The sequence below is a fragment of the Pezoporus occidentalis genome, unplaced genomic scaffold, assembly GCF_034315485.1.
Source record: "Pezoporus occidentalis ecotype Australia unplaced genomic scaffold, CSIRO_AGI_Poc_V1 ctg149, whole genome shotgun sequence".
NCBI classification, from domain to species: Eukaryota; Metazoa; Chordata; class Aves; order Psittaciformes; family Psittacidae; genus Pezoporus; species Pezoporus occidentalis.
In genome coordinates, this window is record NW_026913305.1 from 2,035,509 (window position 1) to 2,053,315 (window position 17,807).

Genomic DNA, 17,807 nt, shown 5'->3' on the forward strand with positions numbered 1-17,807 from the left:
AGAACATGTTACTGCTGGAATAAGTCCAGAGGAGGCCACGAGGATGATCAGGGGACTGGAGCACCTCCCATATGAAGATGGGCTCACAAAGCTGGGGCTGTTCAGCCTGGAGAAGAGAAGGCTGCGTGGAGACCTCATAGCAGCCTTCCTGAATCTGAAGGGGGGCCTATAGGGATGCTGGGGAGGGACTCTTCATTAGGGACTGTAGTGACAGGACAAGGGGTAACAGGTTTTAAACAGGGGAAGTTTAGATTGGATGTAAGGAAGAAATTCTTTACTGTGAGGGTGGTGAGGCACTGGAATGCCCAGGGAAGTTGTGAATGCTCCATCCCTGGCAGCGTTCAGGGCCAGGTTGGATGTAGCTTTGGGTGAGATGGTTTAGTGTGAGGTGTCCCTGCCCGTCGCAGGGGGGGTTGGAATTTGATGATCTTAAGGTCCTTTCCAACCATAACTATTCTATAATAAGCCAGTTTGAAATAAAAATCAAGATGTTGGATACAGGTAATGTGAATTTCAGAGAAAACATCCTGATGCCTCTTTGGCAAGTGTTGTAAGGTTACAATGATCCTATATGAGCAAATAAAAAAAAAAAAAAAAAAGGTGTAGTCATACTTCTCTCATTGTTGCTGAAGGCACCACGTATGGATCCACCCAGTCGCACCTCTCCATCTTGCAAGTCTTCTAGCACAAGCTCCCTCACGGGAATTGGCTGCCTATACAGCTGGTACCAGAGCTGTTCGTTATGGGTGATAGTTCGAGTGATCACCAGCACTTCTTCAAAGAGGAAGACGTGCAGTTTCTGTTAGGAATTAGTAAGTAATAAAGCATTATTCCTTCTTGAAAACATCCTTAAACCAAATTTATTCAAACCGCAGCATGTTCTAACCTTGTACTTTCAACAGTTAAAATAAGGATTCCTCTCATCCCACAATTTAAGTCTTAGGGGTTAACAGCATGTAAATACATGAAAACAATTTAAAAACTTCGAAATTTATTTTTCATGTCCTCAGTTTCTATGTCGCAATGCTGATATTCTAGCGTTACGGCCTTGATATGTGCACGACATTTCAAAGCGCGGTACACCAGCATGCCTATATGCATTCTCCTGACACCCACTTTAACTTTGCGGTCTGTGCCACTAAGAAACAGGCAGTCTTACTCATCCAGGTATTTTCAATGCTCAGTTACGAGCAGTACTTTTACAATTCACATGCTGTTTACAAACAGCTTCAGTACAGCTCTTTGAAGCTCAGAAAATTACTTATGCTCCTAGGTGGCACAAGTTTATGTTACACTACCAAAGAAAGGCAGGGGTAGTGTCCATGGAATAAAGTTCACCAAAAGATGAAAAATGGCTGTTTTTTCCTGGTAGTTTGCTGTAAGTAACTGCCTGTCCGACCTTTATCAGGCGAACCAGAAAACAGCATCCATTTTATCTATCTTAGCTGTATGACTAAACATGACCCTTTTATTATACGCATAAACATGTCACACAGAAGCAACTCCCAATGCTGAAAAATACATTTAGGATTCTCTTTACTTAGTTGTTTGAGGTTTTATTTTTAATACATTTTTTGTAAGGTCAGCTAATGAGAAAAAGATCTGTTTTCATTGTTCGTCCATTCAAAATTTCATGTTTCTGTTTAACCTTGGGGAAAAAAATAAATCTAAGATGACTGGTTTCTCTTCTATTAATCTCTCTACTAATCTACACATTCTTATGTGCCAGCTTATGATGCTTGTAAGTAGTGCAGACTCCTAGAGTCTGGAATCTGGCGTATCAAATATCAAATACTTCTGTTCAATAAATAGCTTTGATTTCAACAAATAATCAAGTAAACCAATACTTGTAACAATAGCCTTTGACACAATTAACATTTGTTAGAACATTCTGTGTGTTGTTACAGGTATTATTGTCTTGTCTCTAAGACCAGAATTATGTTTCTTATTTGCATTTTTTCCCCTATAAATGTTACTGAAACATATAAGATTTACAATTTAGCCAGGATACTGTTAGGTCCTCCCTAAGAGACAAGAGACACATACAGCTGCTTATCTGCATAACACAGATATTTGATTGCTAACAAAAACGATGTGTTACAGATAATATTTATCAGCTTCCTATATATGAGAGGGTGATGTTTGCCTGTAACTCACAGCTTTTAGCTGTCATGCATAATGAAGGTATCTTTAAAAGCTATTTATGGTAAAGCGTTTATTCTTACCACTCCTCTGTTGTTCTTCAGTTCACCATGACAACATACAACACGTGAATTATCAATCAGTGAATCCCTTTGGCCTTCTTCAAGATAAATAAGTCTCTCTTTGTAATACTGGCATTCAGATTCACCAGTTTTTATGTTGATTTCAGCCACTATGCCCTGAATTATATTTATCTGAAAAAAAAAAACAAAAAACGAAAAAACCATGAACTTTAATTAGACATTCCAATATTCAGAGCTATCTCCTAATAATGACCCGTAGCTACAAGAAAATATATTTTAATTGACTATATTGTTCATTTTTTTTTTTTGCAGACCAGTCTGTAAGAGTATAAATATAAGGAACAGAATCAAGCAGGCTACAGTGTACAAAGACAGTTTAGTTTGGCTTCATCACTGTTTCTAACAACGGCTTAAAAATCTGATATTTGTCTCTCTATATCAAACCAAAATAGGCAGAATTAAAATAAAGAGATGTAAGAAATGTAACGGGAGATGGGTTTTTTTTGTCAGCTGAAAATGTCACTAAACAACACAAGACAAGTAATCTGCTTTAAAGATATTTATTTAAAATAAATTGTAATTCTCTGAAAACTGTTATAGCGTATCAGAGAACAAGAAACAGAAGACCTGTTAAGATCTTTATCCTGCAAAACATGAATTCTCACCCTTGGTTCACTCTGAAAGTTGCCCTCTGGAAATAAAGTAAATTAATTTTATTTTACAGTTCCACTACTTGCACACACCTATGATTTTACAATTAAAAGTAATAACAGTCTTCCCTTTTTACTTAAAAAAACCTTTGCCCTTTCTATAAAAATAAATACTCCCCCTGTCTATCTTTCTTATATTATGCAGTCTTTAAGGACCTTGAGACCAATGTATCCAAAACTTAATATATGATTCTTGATTGAGATTGTGGATGTGAAGGTCTATTGATTTTAGGCAACTCTAATAGTGATCATAGGTTGCTTAGACTGATCCAATTCCTCCGTTAGATAACTGGAGGAGGAGCAGGTGAATGGGTTGTGACATACATGCCCAAACAGGTAATTCAAGAATCGACTGATTCCAGGAGATACACTGAGGATCAGCTTGGCCCAATGTGCTTAAAGCAGACTGCCAGACATGAAAAGAAATGTACTTCATAAGCTTAAAACAGTGTTAAGAGCCAACCAAATACAGTAATTTCTGTTTCCTAATTTAACTTGGCAAATACACAATTTACAAAACACATCACTTCAAAAGATAAAGTGTTCTGCTGAAGCAGAATATCACTTTTTTATTATTCATTAATAAGCAAAAAAAATTACAATCTCCTAGAAAAAATTAACCTCCAAATCCAACAGTAACTTACAGCTTCTTCAAGGTGCTGCTGATCTGGATGATCGTTTGGTGTGTGTCTCAAGATTTCTCTGAGTAGCAATGGGTATTTAACCAAACGGCTTCTGGGGATATCAAGGAAATTCCAAAGGTCCAGTTTGCGACTAAAAGGAGACTCTAAGCAGCGCTGTAGGAAATCTTGCACTCTGTGATCCTGTTTTTTGTGATCCAATAAAGCTTTGGCTGCTACTTGGTTGCTGCAGTAGCTATCATAGGAGTTCAGGCATGGAAGCTGAGGAAAGGAATAAATTATTCTGCAGTTGAAACAAAGCAGTTTGCTACATTGTAAGTTTCAGAAACTCATGCTGAGAATATTTTCGTTGGAGATTTATCAAAAAATTATTGATGATAATTTTCCCAAAATAACAAAGATGACAAGGGTCCTCTGACTACCTTGTTCATCATTTAAACCATTTCAAAAGCACTAGCTCATCTCTCAGTTCCTAGAAATCTGCAATATTATTCCAAAGCATTAAAAGTATCTGTGACTTCAGACTGAGCACTACTTAGTGCAGACAACAGTTAAACACAGAAACCTGATTTTAATTATGAATGGAAATAAAAGCCTAGGAGTGAGTACTCCCAAACCTTGTCTTTTTTTTAGATAAGCAGACTTCTATAGTAAGACTTCAGTATTGCCTTCAAGAACCTTGACCACACTAAAATGACAGAACCATACCTTAAATCTGAAAAAAATCTAGCTTGTATGTTTATTAGAAGAATATATCAATTTACAAAACCTGCTACATTAACACATTATTATATGTAAAGTCTTCAACAAAGGACATATTTGGACTAAGGGAACTTCACTGATGTTCAAACACACCAAAAAATAAATGTATTTTAAATCACTTTATGCAAAGAAAACCAGCCAGTCTTTAACACTTAGAAGCTTATCACTAACAATCTGCATTAGCTACTAGTAGTAGTCACATTTCTTTTGTTTACAGTAGGCCACTGTTTCACTCAGAGTTGCTGAATGCGTTATTACCTCATCCCTTAAAAATTTCAAGGCGTTTTGTCCTGCTAAATTTCATTACTTACATATATTTATAAGTAAACTTCTCACATATCTAAGTACTTTTAAAATCACTCTATTAATATAATGATCAACTTTATCAACAAATCTCACAAAAGCTATTTTCAATGTTTATGTAGTTGGATGCTAGCAAAAGTGAACTTACCAACTCTCATGGGGCAGCAATAGCATAGCTCTTTTATCCCTCTCTTTTTTTAAAAACTTCTGGAAAATTAGCATCTTTAACAGCACTAACAACTACCTGCTACCTTGACTGGAACAGACAGACACTCAAAAATAACTGTAGGGTGCTCTTGCACAATGTGACTGTTCAAGCTTCATTTCCCCAGGAAACAAGAATACAAATGGGGGCAGATTCTTCAATGATTTATGTCAGGTAAACTCTAGTTGCATTTTAATTGTTATTTAAAGCCTATTAAATGCTGCTCATCTCTTCAATACCAAAAGCTTTGAAAGCAACATCCTGGTCTAAATCTTTTCACCAAAAATCCCCCAAAAGAGAAAGCATTGCGTTATATTTCTAAATAGTTGCCTTTCCTTTTAAAAATACTCTGAGAATATAGTTTTGACATGCTATGCTAGAAATGGAAAGGAAATTGTCCGATAAAAACTATGTTGCAGCTCTGAAGTCCCAAAAATTAATTAAAAATGTTGCCTTACCCAACCCACAAGGATATGGCCAACATGTTCTGTTGATCCATCAGGTTTCCTGACTTCTTGAAGTCGCCTAAGAAGATCTAATGACAATTAAAAAAAAAAGAAGAGAAACTGCACTTAATGAATCAGATGACTATAAATGTATATGCAATAGTAATGCAAAGACTATTTGAGTTTTACCTTCATGCAGAGGAATTAGAGAGTCCAGTGTTCCAAAAATTTGGTTCAACTCTTGCTCTGTCATTATGGAAAGTTTAAGCATTGGGTCATGATAAGCCTGAAAGAAAAAAGGGGATCTCTGTAATTAACATATCATTGATAGCTAAAAAATTAGTGATAGCATTTAGAGCTCCCTTTAAGCAAAACCAGACCAGTTGCTGAGAATATTTTGAAGTTTCATAACCCTATCTTAAAATACCAGTTTTATTCATAAAGAAAAACGCAGCACTTAAGTGTTTCAGTAAGATGGGAAAACAGAATTATGTTTTGGTGTCAATCTCCCCCCCCCATCTTAGCAACTGTAAAAGCAAGAAATATTTTAAAAGTGATATGAACCAATTAATACTGCTTGTTGTATCGGGGTTTTTTTGTCTGTTTGACCTGTTTTTTGAACATACCTTTTTTGCTAACTTCAGATCTTCTATCAAGTCTTCTTCTCCCTGGGAAAGTTCAAAGATAGCCTGTAAAAAGAGACACAGATACCATAAAATATATTTTATTTAATCTATACTCAACTTGCTGAGCTGATGTTACATTCTGAACAGCTGTCTTAATACCATGGAGCAGAATTTCTCTGCTAAATCTAATTGCAGAAACAAAGTAAGGCTTTATTCCACAGGTACAGAAACTTGCAGTAATTTTTAAAACAGGATTGTATCAGATTGCTCATAAAATGCATATCTGAAATAGCACAGGATTCTTTTTTTCAAACCGAAGTGTTTCCAGACAGGGGAGCTATTTTCAGTGTGATGTTTAGACTCAGCCGTACCTTAACCTTTTATACAGCTATTTGCACAAGTATTTGTTGTGTTCCATTGTAACACTTGCATTGGTAAAAGTTCCATGCGGCCTTGTAAGTAAAAGATCTTCTCTAAAACATTTACGTGGCAGTGAGCACTTTTATTTTGGTACCAGTTTATTTTGGTTTTGTTATGAAGGCCGAGCCCAACTTAACTATCAGCTGATGTTAGTTACTTCTGTTGAAGCAGATTTGAGACTTTAAAGACTTTAAAACCAGCAGATTAATAATGATCACCACCGTAATACACTGGTTTATCAAAATACCATTGTTATTTACTTACTGCATGATTTCATTCTAAACCAGGGTACAGAAAGAAGTTAACAACATTTTGGTCAGTCAGAATTACCAGCTTCATAGCCAAGGCTTTCACCCTCCATAAATCATGGAAGAACATCATCAGCTAGTGCAGATGGTCCTAGTAGCTAACATGGATACATGGAAGGCTTCCCATAGTGTGACTTAACTGACAGCACATGCATGGAAGTGGTTCAGATATTCTGTTGACATACATAGCGTAAGAACCCTCAAGCAGAAGTTCCTGGAATACAGCTCATTTATTTGGGCTCTATGAAGGGTCCTGGCTTCTGCCCCAAAACAGTAATGACTGTTAATGCTGTGCAAATAGTTTGTACAGTTCATTTTCCAATAAGCTGCTTTTGAAGGTCTCCATTTTAAAAGTGATTTCCTATGAATTCTTGTACAATGTTAAAACCTGCACAAGAAATGCTTGATGTTACTGTTTCATTCATTACTCTGTTCCTGAACTATTCTCAGATTATTATAAACTTGTGTTGCTATTGCTACAAATATTTTTTTAGGGGTATGGGGGAAAACTTGATTCCACAAGAGATTTGTCATTGGCTGTAACGTGAGCTACTTAGAATCTGTCATGTACAACACATTAAAACCACTGATGCTTTGGAAGATTCATATTTTGATCAATATTTTCTCTTTCTAGCACTGAAAACTTCCTCAAAGACACTCTTTTCCAAGCCTTGCAGTATCTGAAGAAGGCCTACAAGGATGCTGAGATGAACTCTTCAATAGGGACTGTACTGATAGGACAAGGGGTGATCGGTTCAAACTTAAACAGGGGAAGTTTAGGTTAGATCTAAGGAAGAAGTTCTTTACTGTAAGAGTGATGAGGCACTGGAATGGGTTGCCTAGGGAGGTTGTGAATGCTCCACCCCTGGTGGTGTTCAAGGCCAGGTTGCACAGAGCCTTGGGTGACATGGTTTAGTGTGAGGTGTCCCTGCCCATGGCACGGGGTGTTGGAACTAGATGATCTTAAGGTCTTTTCCAACCCTAACCATTCTATGATTCTGTGTGTACGTATGACTTGAATACCTGTTCCTGAACTAGCATGCTCATCTATCATTACGGGAACAAAACGAAACATCAACCATCACTACTAATATAGCTTGAATTATAAAGACAAAGGATGACATTCTGCTTAATTTCAGGAAAGCTTCAAGTGCTATCCTGGTGCCTACTGGCATTCTTTAACTCCACGCTTTAAAGATGACTTCTGAACATGAAATTTATGGTAAGAAAAAATATGATACCTCTTGACGCTTGATTTCTTTAGATGTAAGCATGTGATTGACACAAACATCAAAGGTCTCACTCCACAGTTTGCTGTCTCTCCGCTTTGTGTTAGCTGGGGGCATATTTCGAGACCATGATCGTGGACTGAACAGATCTGGACGACTTTCACTTCGGAAACTGATAGAACGCTAGAAATAGAAGAATACTTTTCAGTATTAGAACGATTTCACATGACACTTACTTTTTTCCCCTCTAAGGATTCGATATACATAGCATATAAATAAATAAATATACATACAGAAAGCTAGGACAGCAAAATCTGGAATATAAACTCATCCTGTGTATCAGCTTAAAGTCAATAGTATTATTGGATTTTATTTTTTGGGTGGTGTGGATGGATTTTTAGCAAAGAATAGCCATGTTCCCAAGTCAGCAAGTGCCTACGTGGAGTTCGACATGAACCGAGGATGAAGGAGGACATGAGTAAGAAAGCAAAAGTAACACAAGCAAGATAAGAAGAAACTGGAATGTGCTAAGATACAAAATAGTGGATCGTTAGCAAGTTTTAAAGGTTAAGTTCCCATACGCTTATTTGATCAAATGTATAGTAGTTGCTGTGTGCTGCACGAATATGTATCAAAGCATAATATACTAAGCTATTGTATATGTATCCAATTATAATATAGCAAGCTATTGAGTATGTATCCAATTATAATACAGCAAGCTATTGTATATGTAGCCATAGTTGCTGTGTGCTACAAGAATATGCATCTGATTATAATACAGCAAGCTACTGTAAGCAGATGCAGACAACAGTATAAAAAGGATAGATGCTTTGTATTAAACAGCTTTGGTCTGATCACATTGATCTCTGACTGAGTCCATTTCTGCGGCAGGGTGGGACTGTTCAAAGGTGTCTGTACTGAGAAAAACTTGGTCCTACCTTGAGGATACCAGGTGAAAATGTGCATTACATCAAACATATTAATGATTTTAAAATAATATGTTTTCTCATTGAGCAGAAAGTGGGTTCAGGAAGTGAGACTGCCCTTTAAAACCTTTCCTCTTACTTTAATAAGTGTCTTGCTACCTGATGGTAATCATTAATTCATGCTATAATGCTCTAACCAAACTGTTTCTGATATGGTTAGAAAGCCTTTCAAATGGTATCATCCCGCCTACTGAGATGTACAGTGAGATCAAGAAACGAAGTCACATAGAAAGGTGTGAAATGGATACCTAACTTAAAAGAACAATCGTATTATCTTTAAGGAAAAGGTATGTAAATATTCAGTTTTAATGTTCATAACAAGCAACATTCTTTTTACACTAACTGCTCTTCCTTACTTCTTAGCATTTGAAGCAGCATGTTAAACTGATTCAAACAATCAATGCTAGCAGATAGCAAATTGTGAAATACCAGAATTGTGTTCTACTACTGCAAAATCTTTCTGGAGCCTCTAAACCCTGATGATGTATCATAGGGGTTGTATGACAGATGCATCACTGTATCTATTATGTGGTCTGGTCTTAAACTTCTCTAAAAGCAAGTCTTGAGTTTTGAGACTTGAGCATTCTCTTTGACTGTATACTCTTTCAAAGACTTAAGGCTAAGGATGAATACTTTATGCTCTCGCTTTGCTATTCTGAAAAAAAAGATTCCTTTCTTGTTTCATTATAATTAGAGGCTTATTCTGAGGTCCTGCCTCTGATGCCTCAAGTATTTCACATTGTTGAAATACTCTACATCTTTGTTGTTATTTAAAATTTGCCTTACATAACAACAGTCTTTCAAGTTGCCTTAGGCAAGAATATTTAAAACAAATTCTCTTCATTTCCATGTTGAAAGCAGCATATACAAAGTACAATATTTGAAATTCTCCTTTGAAAATAAGAGCCCATGAAATGCAAAAGTACCTATAAATACAAGGTTTTTTAAATATCAGAAGACATACTATATAAATACTGTGCCTTTTAACATAAGCGATTTTGAGCCCCTCCTTGGAATCGACAAACCCCCTAAAAATAAACACACACATATATATACCAACCTTCCAAACCTTTGCAAGTCAGGTGCTAGTCTTTCTTCAAAATTTAAGAAGATAAAGAACACACATGTTTATACCTGATAAATCATGGAACCAGCTACTTTCACATGCAAATGGAAAGAAAGATTAGGGGGAAAAAGGCAGGTGTGTTGCATCCACAAATCACCAACCATCAGAATGCAGCCAAGCAGAACATTTGTCATTCCATGACCCAAGATGCAATGTTCCTTTCCATGCATTCCCATATGCATCCTCCAGTATATAGCTCCTTTGTTTGCATTGGTGTTTTCTTAAAGGAAATGTTTTATGATGAATAAAGTACATATAATGAAAAGCACCAGATCTTAAAAGTAAATGCCATGATCTTGAAACCTTTTAACAAAAGGTCACATACCACACTATAAAATGGTACGCACCTGTAACAGCAAACTGAAATTCCATACAGTACTATAAGAAAAGTAAGCTTTCACATCCACTGATAGTAATATGCTTCTTTATGCTGCATGAGAAAGCTTGATGATATTCTCTACAGCCCTACACTGTCCTCAGTTGGGCAGAAGTGGCACAAAAAGGCTGAGAAACTCAAAAAGAAAACAAACTGCCCAAAATCCTGCTTGCTCGCTCAGCATCTTTGCTGCCTGGACACAGTAAGTATATATTTAGTTCTTTCATACATTACCCTTTTAATTAATCATACAAAATGCACCTTGCTTAATATTAAATAAGGAACATTGGACTGTGGGTATTTATTAGTGGAAAGGAACAGAAAAGTTCTGAGGTGTTATCTAACAATGAGGACAAATTCCACTTCAAGACCAAGTTGTTTCTTTGCCTGGCATGTTTCCTTCTTTTATACACTAACACAGCAAAGGCAGAACCCCTGACTGTCGTATCCTAGGATGCTGAAATCTAGTCAGGCCAGGAATCACACACTTCAGTGTTGAATCCAAGCTAATGTTCGCGTATTCCTTTCCATACACATTGCAGACATTGGCTTGTAAAGCTATGAAGAGACAAACTGTTGCATCTTCAGGGAAATACTATTTAATGCTAAAATTAATACTTTATCCCTTCAGAGTTGAGCACACCTGAATCATCAGTGCTGTAACAGAGAAGAACAGAAATGACACATAAACCTGATAACTAAAGAAATCCCTACATAATCAGTAAATTATTTCAATAAAACTCTGATAGTGTAAGATTAGTGTAGCACATCAGTTTAACCATTTCAGTTCCACTACTTTACACTTTCTTTTGCAAATAAAGAGGCCCATTTCAGTTTAGTGGAACACAGCCCTAAACTGAAGTTACACTAGCAAGTTTTAAAAACAAGCTTAAAGGTACTCTGATGGTTGGCTGGTACTTGCCATGAAGGGGGAGGGAAAATCAGTCATGTGACAGAATCCCATGGAAGAATTGTAGGAATGTCAAAAGAGCATTTCTGCATCTCCAGTCTTCTAAAAATATTTCCCTAGGTTCTGGCTTTCTTCAAAAATATACCCAGCATACTAGTGAACAATTCTGCCTATATGGGACTTTTAACATTTTCAGATAATGCAAAAAACCTAAAGGACCTGGGGAATTAACCCAGCCACAACCTCTGATTTTATTTACTGTATTTATTTGACTGCAATAGCTTTAACTGGCTGTTACAAGACTGTTACTATGAAGGGGCTGTGTGTTACTGATGTTAATTCATGCAATTAACAAACCTTCATTTCAGCTGCAGTAAAGCAAACAGCTTCATGTACTGGGAAATGGGCACTACAGAGTAAAGTCCTAGCATTCAGAAGTGATATTAAGAAGAGTTTTCTTCTTAAGGATTTTTAGAAATTTCCAGTGTTCTAAGACAGATAAAAATAATTTGGACTCCCTACAAGACAGGCTGATGAAGACTGAAGCTGCAGAGGAAGCCAGCCAGACTTTAATTTGTCTCTTCATCATCAGCTGGAGTTCTTTTGCTGATCCTATTTTCAGCTTTTAAGCCAAACAGCACAGCTGTGAATAAGACCAAGCAGAAACAAGCAGATCATCATAATCATTAGCCTAGCTTGATGCAGACTGAAAATACAGCAATGAAATATAGTGGCTTTCCAGGTGGATGAACAAATAAGAATACCTGCTTAGCATCTGGCATCCTGCAGATACACAGACTCTGTCAGAGATCAAGCTAAGAGCATGATATTAGTTAGTCTACAGTGCTCTGTGTGACAGAAACAGACTATAAATAGTCAAAAAAATAAAAAGACTTTGTGGGTTTGTTTTAGAATCCTTGTGGAAAAGTATTGCCAATAATGTGGAAAACTGTTATAAAAGTAAGACTCAAACACCAAAAATCAAATACCTCTATAATCAATGAAATATGCAAAACAGAAAAAAATCACTAAAAACATATCTTAAAATATCTCAGTCAGAGATGTTTCTCTTCAGCCTGCATGCAGGTCTGTTAATATCAAGTGGAACGTAGATGTACAGAGGCAAGGAAAATTATGCACAATAAATTTAGTTTTTCCATCTTACATGTATCTTCCATTCAGAAAGAATATAAGAAGGTTTGACTGAAATGCCATAAAGGAAACTCAGAATTTTCTAATTCTTTTTATTAATGCTGTTGGAGAGGTCACTTTGGATGGATGCTCTGTTGGCTTTGTTTTGTTTTCTTCCAGGGGAAGAATTTGTTTTGGATGTTGCACTGTTGATAGTATCTTTCTTCATTTTACTGATACAGAACATCTAGCAGCAATGCAAGAAGAAAGATTTTGGCTGAAATATCTTAACCATGAAGATATATAAAAGTTCATCCAGTAAGAAAAATGAGCACTTTTTGCTTTTTACAAGTATTACACGATGAAAAAAAATCCTGCTCTACAGTGTTCCACAAGGCACAACAAAAGCTATGTCAATACGTAATAAAGTAAAAAACTATACATGCTTCTCAATGTTTCTAAATAATTCCAAATGGGGCACACAAGCACAAGGTCAGTCTTTTTTTTCCCCTGTTCTGTTGCTGCTGACAAAAGCAGATAAGGAGTCAGTTTACAGCCAGCTATGAAGGCAGTTTTGAGAGACATCACCAACATTCATCACCTGGGAATGGATTCTGACCTAGGATTTGAAGGACATTCATGCTGATTTCTCAGAGTTCATAGTTACTTAGAAGACTATCTAACTATGACTAACATCACTGCTTAATCTGCTTAGAAGCAGTTAATCAAAATATATTCTTATAATCCATATGAATAGATAAAAGGAGAAATCTGCCAACAGTAGGACTTGCAACAAAGTCACTGTTTTCTCTTCTGTTCTTGTCAAAATCCTTCCTCAAACACATTTATGTACCCGTCATCTCAGAAAGCTGCTACCCCATGTGTGAAATAATAGTTTGTTTTGGATAGCCCAAATCAAGCTTTTATTAAATATTGACCTGGACAGACCAGTTTCAAAGGCATTCGCTATAGGACAATAGTGTAGGTACTTAAATGAGGACAACAGCTGTCTAAGGCTGTGAATAGGAAAACACAGAAGCAGTTTAGCCAAAAATTAATTCACTTTCCACACTCCTCAACAACTGGAACTAATGGAGTCCATCCAAAGCCGGGCCAATTTTTTCCTGGAAGCAGACTATGGAGGAGATTTATACACCCCAGAGAATACAGGCATGTCTGCTCTAGTCACGCTATAATACACCTTCTGGATCAAACCCAGGCTGAGGGGAGTTCAGACATTTTGCCTTTCCTCTAACCCCACGCATGCAGCTTTTCTCTGCAGATGTCTGCACGTCCAAAATCACAGGAACAGAGCACAGGAAAACCAATATTAAAGAAACCCTGTGATACCTGTTTTCTACACTGCCACAACAGAAAAAAAAATGGTACTTTCCCATGACTTTTTATTTATTTCTCATAAGACTTCTAGCTCCAAAGTTTTATTTCTTTACCCCTCGAGATTAAGAGGACTTCAGTGATGCCCTAATTAAGCTAATTTTGATTAAGTAACATTTTTAATACATTCAGGGTATTCTTATATTTCCTCTCATCAAAGAAGTTAAGCTTGTTAAATAATTTTTAGATCTTACACATGCCTTCTTACATAAATTGTTTTAAGGAGGAAACAGTCTGGCCTTGTAGGCCAGACCCACAGAAGTACTGAAGCTTCCGACTATATGCCACTCATCATAACCATCAGGAGCTGAGCACCCAAATGTTTTGCAGCCTCTAGGTCTGAAAGCACAAATAGTTTATAAAGTTCTGTTAGTCTCTAAGTATGTTAAGTGTTACAGACCTATCTATAACCTAGAAATTGCAAGTACAACATTATTTAATTTCTAAATGGCATTAAATTTAATTTCTAAATGGCATTTGCTTGCCCTTTATTAATTTTCATCATCAGCTTTGGAAAATGACTTTTTTCCAATCGTTCACTAACTCTTTTGTTTAGGCAAGGTCAAAGTTCATTGCACAGAAGGGAATTTAGCAATCCTACACGACCCACTGTACCAAAAATAACATTTTCAAAGAAATCAACCAAAATGAAAGTGTAGCGGGAATTTCTGTTTGTCAAATTTAAAAAGCAATCGTAATCCTTTAGTATAACAACTCTGATATGCTACAGGTGCAATAGTTTTCTTACCGACAATTAAAACCATCAATTATCTGGACAGAGAAATTGTGGGGTTTTGGAGTTCTGAGTTTTCAAGTTGAGTAACTGTAGTCGTAAGCTGCCTAAACCCGTTTGGGACATTACAATGGTATGTGTGCTCGTATGTGCAGTCCACATTCCCATGCTAATCCTAGCAGAAGTGGTGAATATGTATGCATTCCCCTTTTAGCAATGTGCGTAATGCAGCAGTGCATTTACTGCCATTACCTGAAGTGTCTGGCTGAACCGCTTCAGCGGAGTGGCTCGCACAGGAGGAATGAGACTCGCCAGTGATGTGACTCTGGAAAGTGGCTTCACCCGTTTGTTACTGGGCTCCTGTAGCAGGGGAGGATAACAAGGGAAAGAAAAAAAAATGGGGGGAGTGTGAGCATAATCAGTTAATCACTGACAGTTTTGCTGGCTTTTCCCAAGAAAGCATTGTAAAAAGCAAGTGTGTAAACCTGGTATAGCATTAGGGTAGTAAATAAACTAGCAATTTTTAAGACTGACAATGACATTACTCTTGGCTGGTACATACAGATCCTGAAAACAGCTGAAAAATATGATGATGGAGAAGTTGGCATGCCTGGGAGCAGGGGAAAGGAAGAAGGTAAAGAACGACTAAATCATTTTATTATATTAACTCAAAAGAGAAATGCTCACCAGTGCTTTGCAGCTAATGTATGTTATGATAATATGACTTTGAAAGGAATACTTTCAAATAAAACCAATTCAATTTCTTTGCCTCTGGCACTGTCAGCACATAACTCTATTCTGTCAAATGCATTTTATTCCAGAAAATATAATTTTGACAGAAATCCCTAACTGTAATTGTCCTCTGAGTGCATGTTCCTATGGAAATACTTACACATACAGGCAAACCCATTAATAACAAGTTTACATATATTTAATTTTTGCATTAAAAAGTACATAAAATAAAACAAAATTCTACCAAAATGCATTCAATTAAATGTTTTTCTTTTCATACATACTTTTAACTGCACTTATAGTAATACATAACCACTTCAATATAATATACCAATTGTCCTGCAGATTTTAAAAACACAAATGTTAACAGAAATCATAACACAAGGAAAAAAGTGATTATAAATACATAAAAATAGAACAGTTACCCTTGGCTTCCTAACCTCCATCTGACATATAATGGATCTTGAACAGCACATGCAAAAGGCAACTTTTGACAGAAAAAGAGCCAAACCTTCCAGGTGATGTTAAAAAACCCCTCCAACATCATCTTTCTTTTTCAGCCATGCTTATGAAGTTTGTGTAGGTTTGCTATGCCTCCGATTTCATAGACATAGCTTTAAGAAAATGAAGCATGCCTATTATCCTGTTGTTCAGAAATCCAAATCCTGCTGGAAATAACTCAGATTTGTCCTGATACAAGAAAATAATAAATCTCAGCAGCAACGACCATCATCGGTATTACTGGCAAGAAAAATTCTCTTCCATTAGCACAGCAACAGAGGAAAGGTGAGAAGCAGCTACATATTTAATTTACTTCTCAGCAGGCAGACCTGGAAATCCATAAATGCCGGCTGAGATGAGGGACAAAGTGTTTAACCCTCTAGCAAAAATAATGTATTCCATCACACATGAAACCTCGCATTAAAGAATTTCAGCAGCCTAGATCAAGCTACATCCTTATCTTCACCGTTGCACTGCTATTCACATTGCTTCATTTTCAGCAACCATGTCTTTGAGACAGGTTTTTGAAGGAGTATTTTTTGACGTCACTGCAGCACCAGCAGCAGCACACTTATCTACAGCATCAGCATCCCCACCCCCTCAACTCACGCCCCAAAAAAGAAAAATCTTGAGATTCCACTGTAATTCTTCTCTAACTGGTGGCTCAGCCATGGGCTCTGTTTTATTATTATTCAGAATGCCAGTCCTGGTGCACAAATATCTCATGGCAGAGCCTGCTTGTTAGGAATTGTGCTGCACTGCAGTGAAAGGACATGAAGTCCCTGACATATGCCAGCAGCACAGCTTTTGCTAACACCTCTACCTTAGTAGCAAAGATTACTTAAGCATGAATATCGCACCCCAAAAACAAAATCTGGAAATAAAGACTGTATGGACTTTTCAGAAAACAGGGAGAGGGGGATGAGGATTAAAAGATTTCTCCTTTACTGTTGTATCCTGTTATCTTACAACTTTGCTACTATGTGTATACTGTTTGGTTGAAAGGCAAAACTCATTCAAGAAAAGCACAGATTTATCTATCATAGTGTCACATAGCTGTATCTTGCTTTCTGAAAGTTAAACATTCCCCATAGTCTGCAAGACCATTTCCACACACACTGTGATCTGTTCACAATTTGGCAATCTTTCAGCCTTAACCTATAACAAAACTAAGTTCAGAAGGCCTTGGATAATTTTCTGAGGAGTCTGCTGTCAGCAAATAAAAATCACAAAGGAAGTAAAACCATATTTCAGTGCATCCCTGCAGCATTTCACATGAATGTGTTGCAAAAAACTTGAATGAAACTTTGAGCAGTGCTTAAAAATAAGGAAGTAACAGCAAGTCAGTCCATCCTTGTCTGCATACATCCAAATACTGTGTGTGTGACTGCAGGTGCAGTTTGTTAGTTACTAGCCTAAGCCTGTAGGCTAAGCACTCAGAACAGGACCTAATTTGCTCTGCAGTGTGGGGCACATAAACCCCAGGCAGCTGTGAAGGCTGATGCATAACACTGGAGAAAAATCAGCCTGGGTAAAAAGAATGGAAATAAACTTCTTCCTCTTGGAATGTGGGAAGAAGTGGAATGAAGAAACTCAGTTTCCTCTTCTTCAGGCCAGACAGCCTGAAGGCTCTTTGAAACCTGCACTGTTTCCTACCCCAGGATACCTACAGTTCAGGGGGAACACAGTAGATCTGCCACCAGCCCTTTAAAACTTGCCCATCCATTTCAAGGAGGAAAATGCTAAGACAGTATAATTTTTACTCATGTTCCTGCTGCAAAACTTGACTGAAAATAAAAACATTTGTTACGGACAGGGAACTCCAAATAGAGATTCAGCCACCATCAGAAAACATTAAGGTCTTCTAGAGGTTCTGCTTGCAAGCCACCAGAGGTCAGCACTTCTCTAAGCAGGAAAGGAAAGGGAGATGATGGATTCTGGAGGTACGCCTGCCAAGGTCCCACCCCTTCTGTGCCAACACCCCACTTTTGAATTCCTCATGCAATGAATGCACCGTATTCTGATCTCACACTGAAAAAAAT

General features: G+C 37.1%; 1 protein-coding gene across 5 annotated transcripts in view; it reads right to left on the reverse strand.

Annotated features, from left to right (window-relative positions):
• ARHGEF3 (Rho guanine nucleotide exchange factor 3) overlaps positions 1 to 17,807 on the reverse strand; it is a 121,454-nt gene that overhangs the window by 5,096 nt on the left and 98,551 nt on the right. For 4 of the 5 annotated variants that reach the window (XM_062610762.1, XM_062610761.1, XM_062610764.1 and 1 more), the window contains 8 exons: positions 14,785 to 14,892; positions 7,888 to 8,058; positions 5,919 to 5,981; positions 5,482 to 5,578; positions 5,305 to 5,381; positions 3,580 to 3,837; positions 2,226 to 2,396; positions 613 to 799 (listed from right to left, as the gene is read on the reverse strand). In XM_062610762.1, coding sequence (XP_062466746.1) covers positions 613 to 799; positions 2,226 to 2,396; positions 3,580 to 3,837; positions 5,305 to 5,381; positions 5,482 to 5,578; positions 5,919 to 5,981; positions 7,888 to 8,058; positions 14,785 to 14,892 — 1,132 coding nt within the window. Of the gene's footprint in view, positions 1 to 612; positions 800 to 2,225; positions 2,397 to 3,579; positions 3,838 to 5,304; positions 5,382 to 5,481; positions 5,579 to 5,918; positions 5,982 to 7,887; positions 8,059 to 14,784; positions 14,893 to 15,775; positions 16,055 to 17,807 lie in introns of those variants that run through there. The other variant, XM_062610766.1, reaches the window with a different exon arrangement.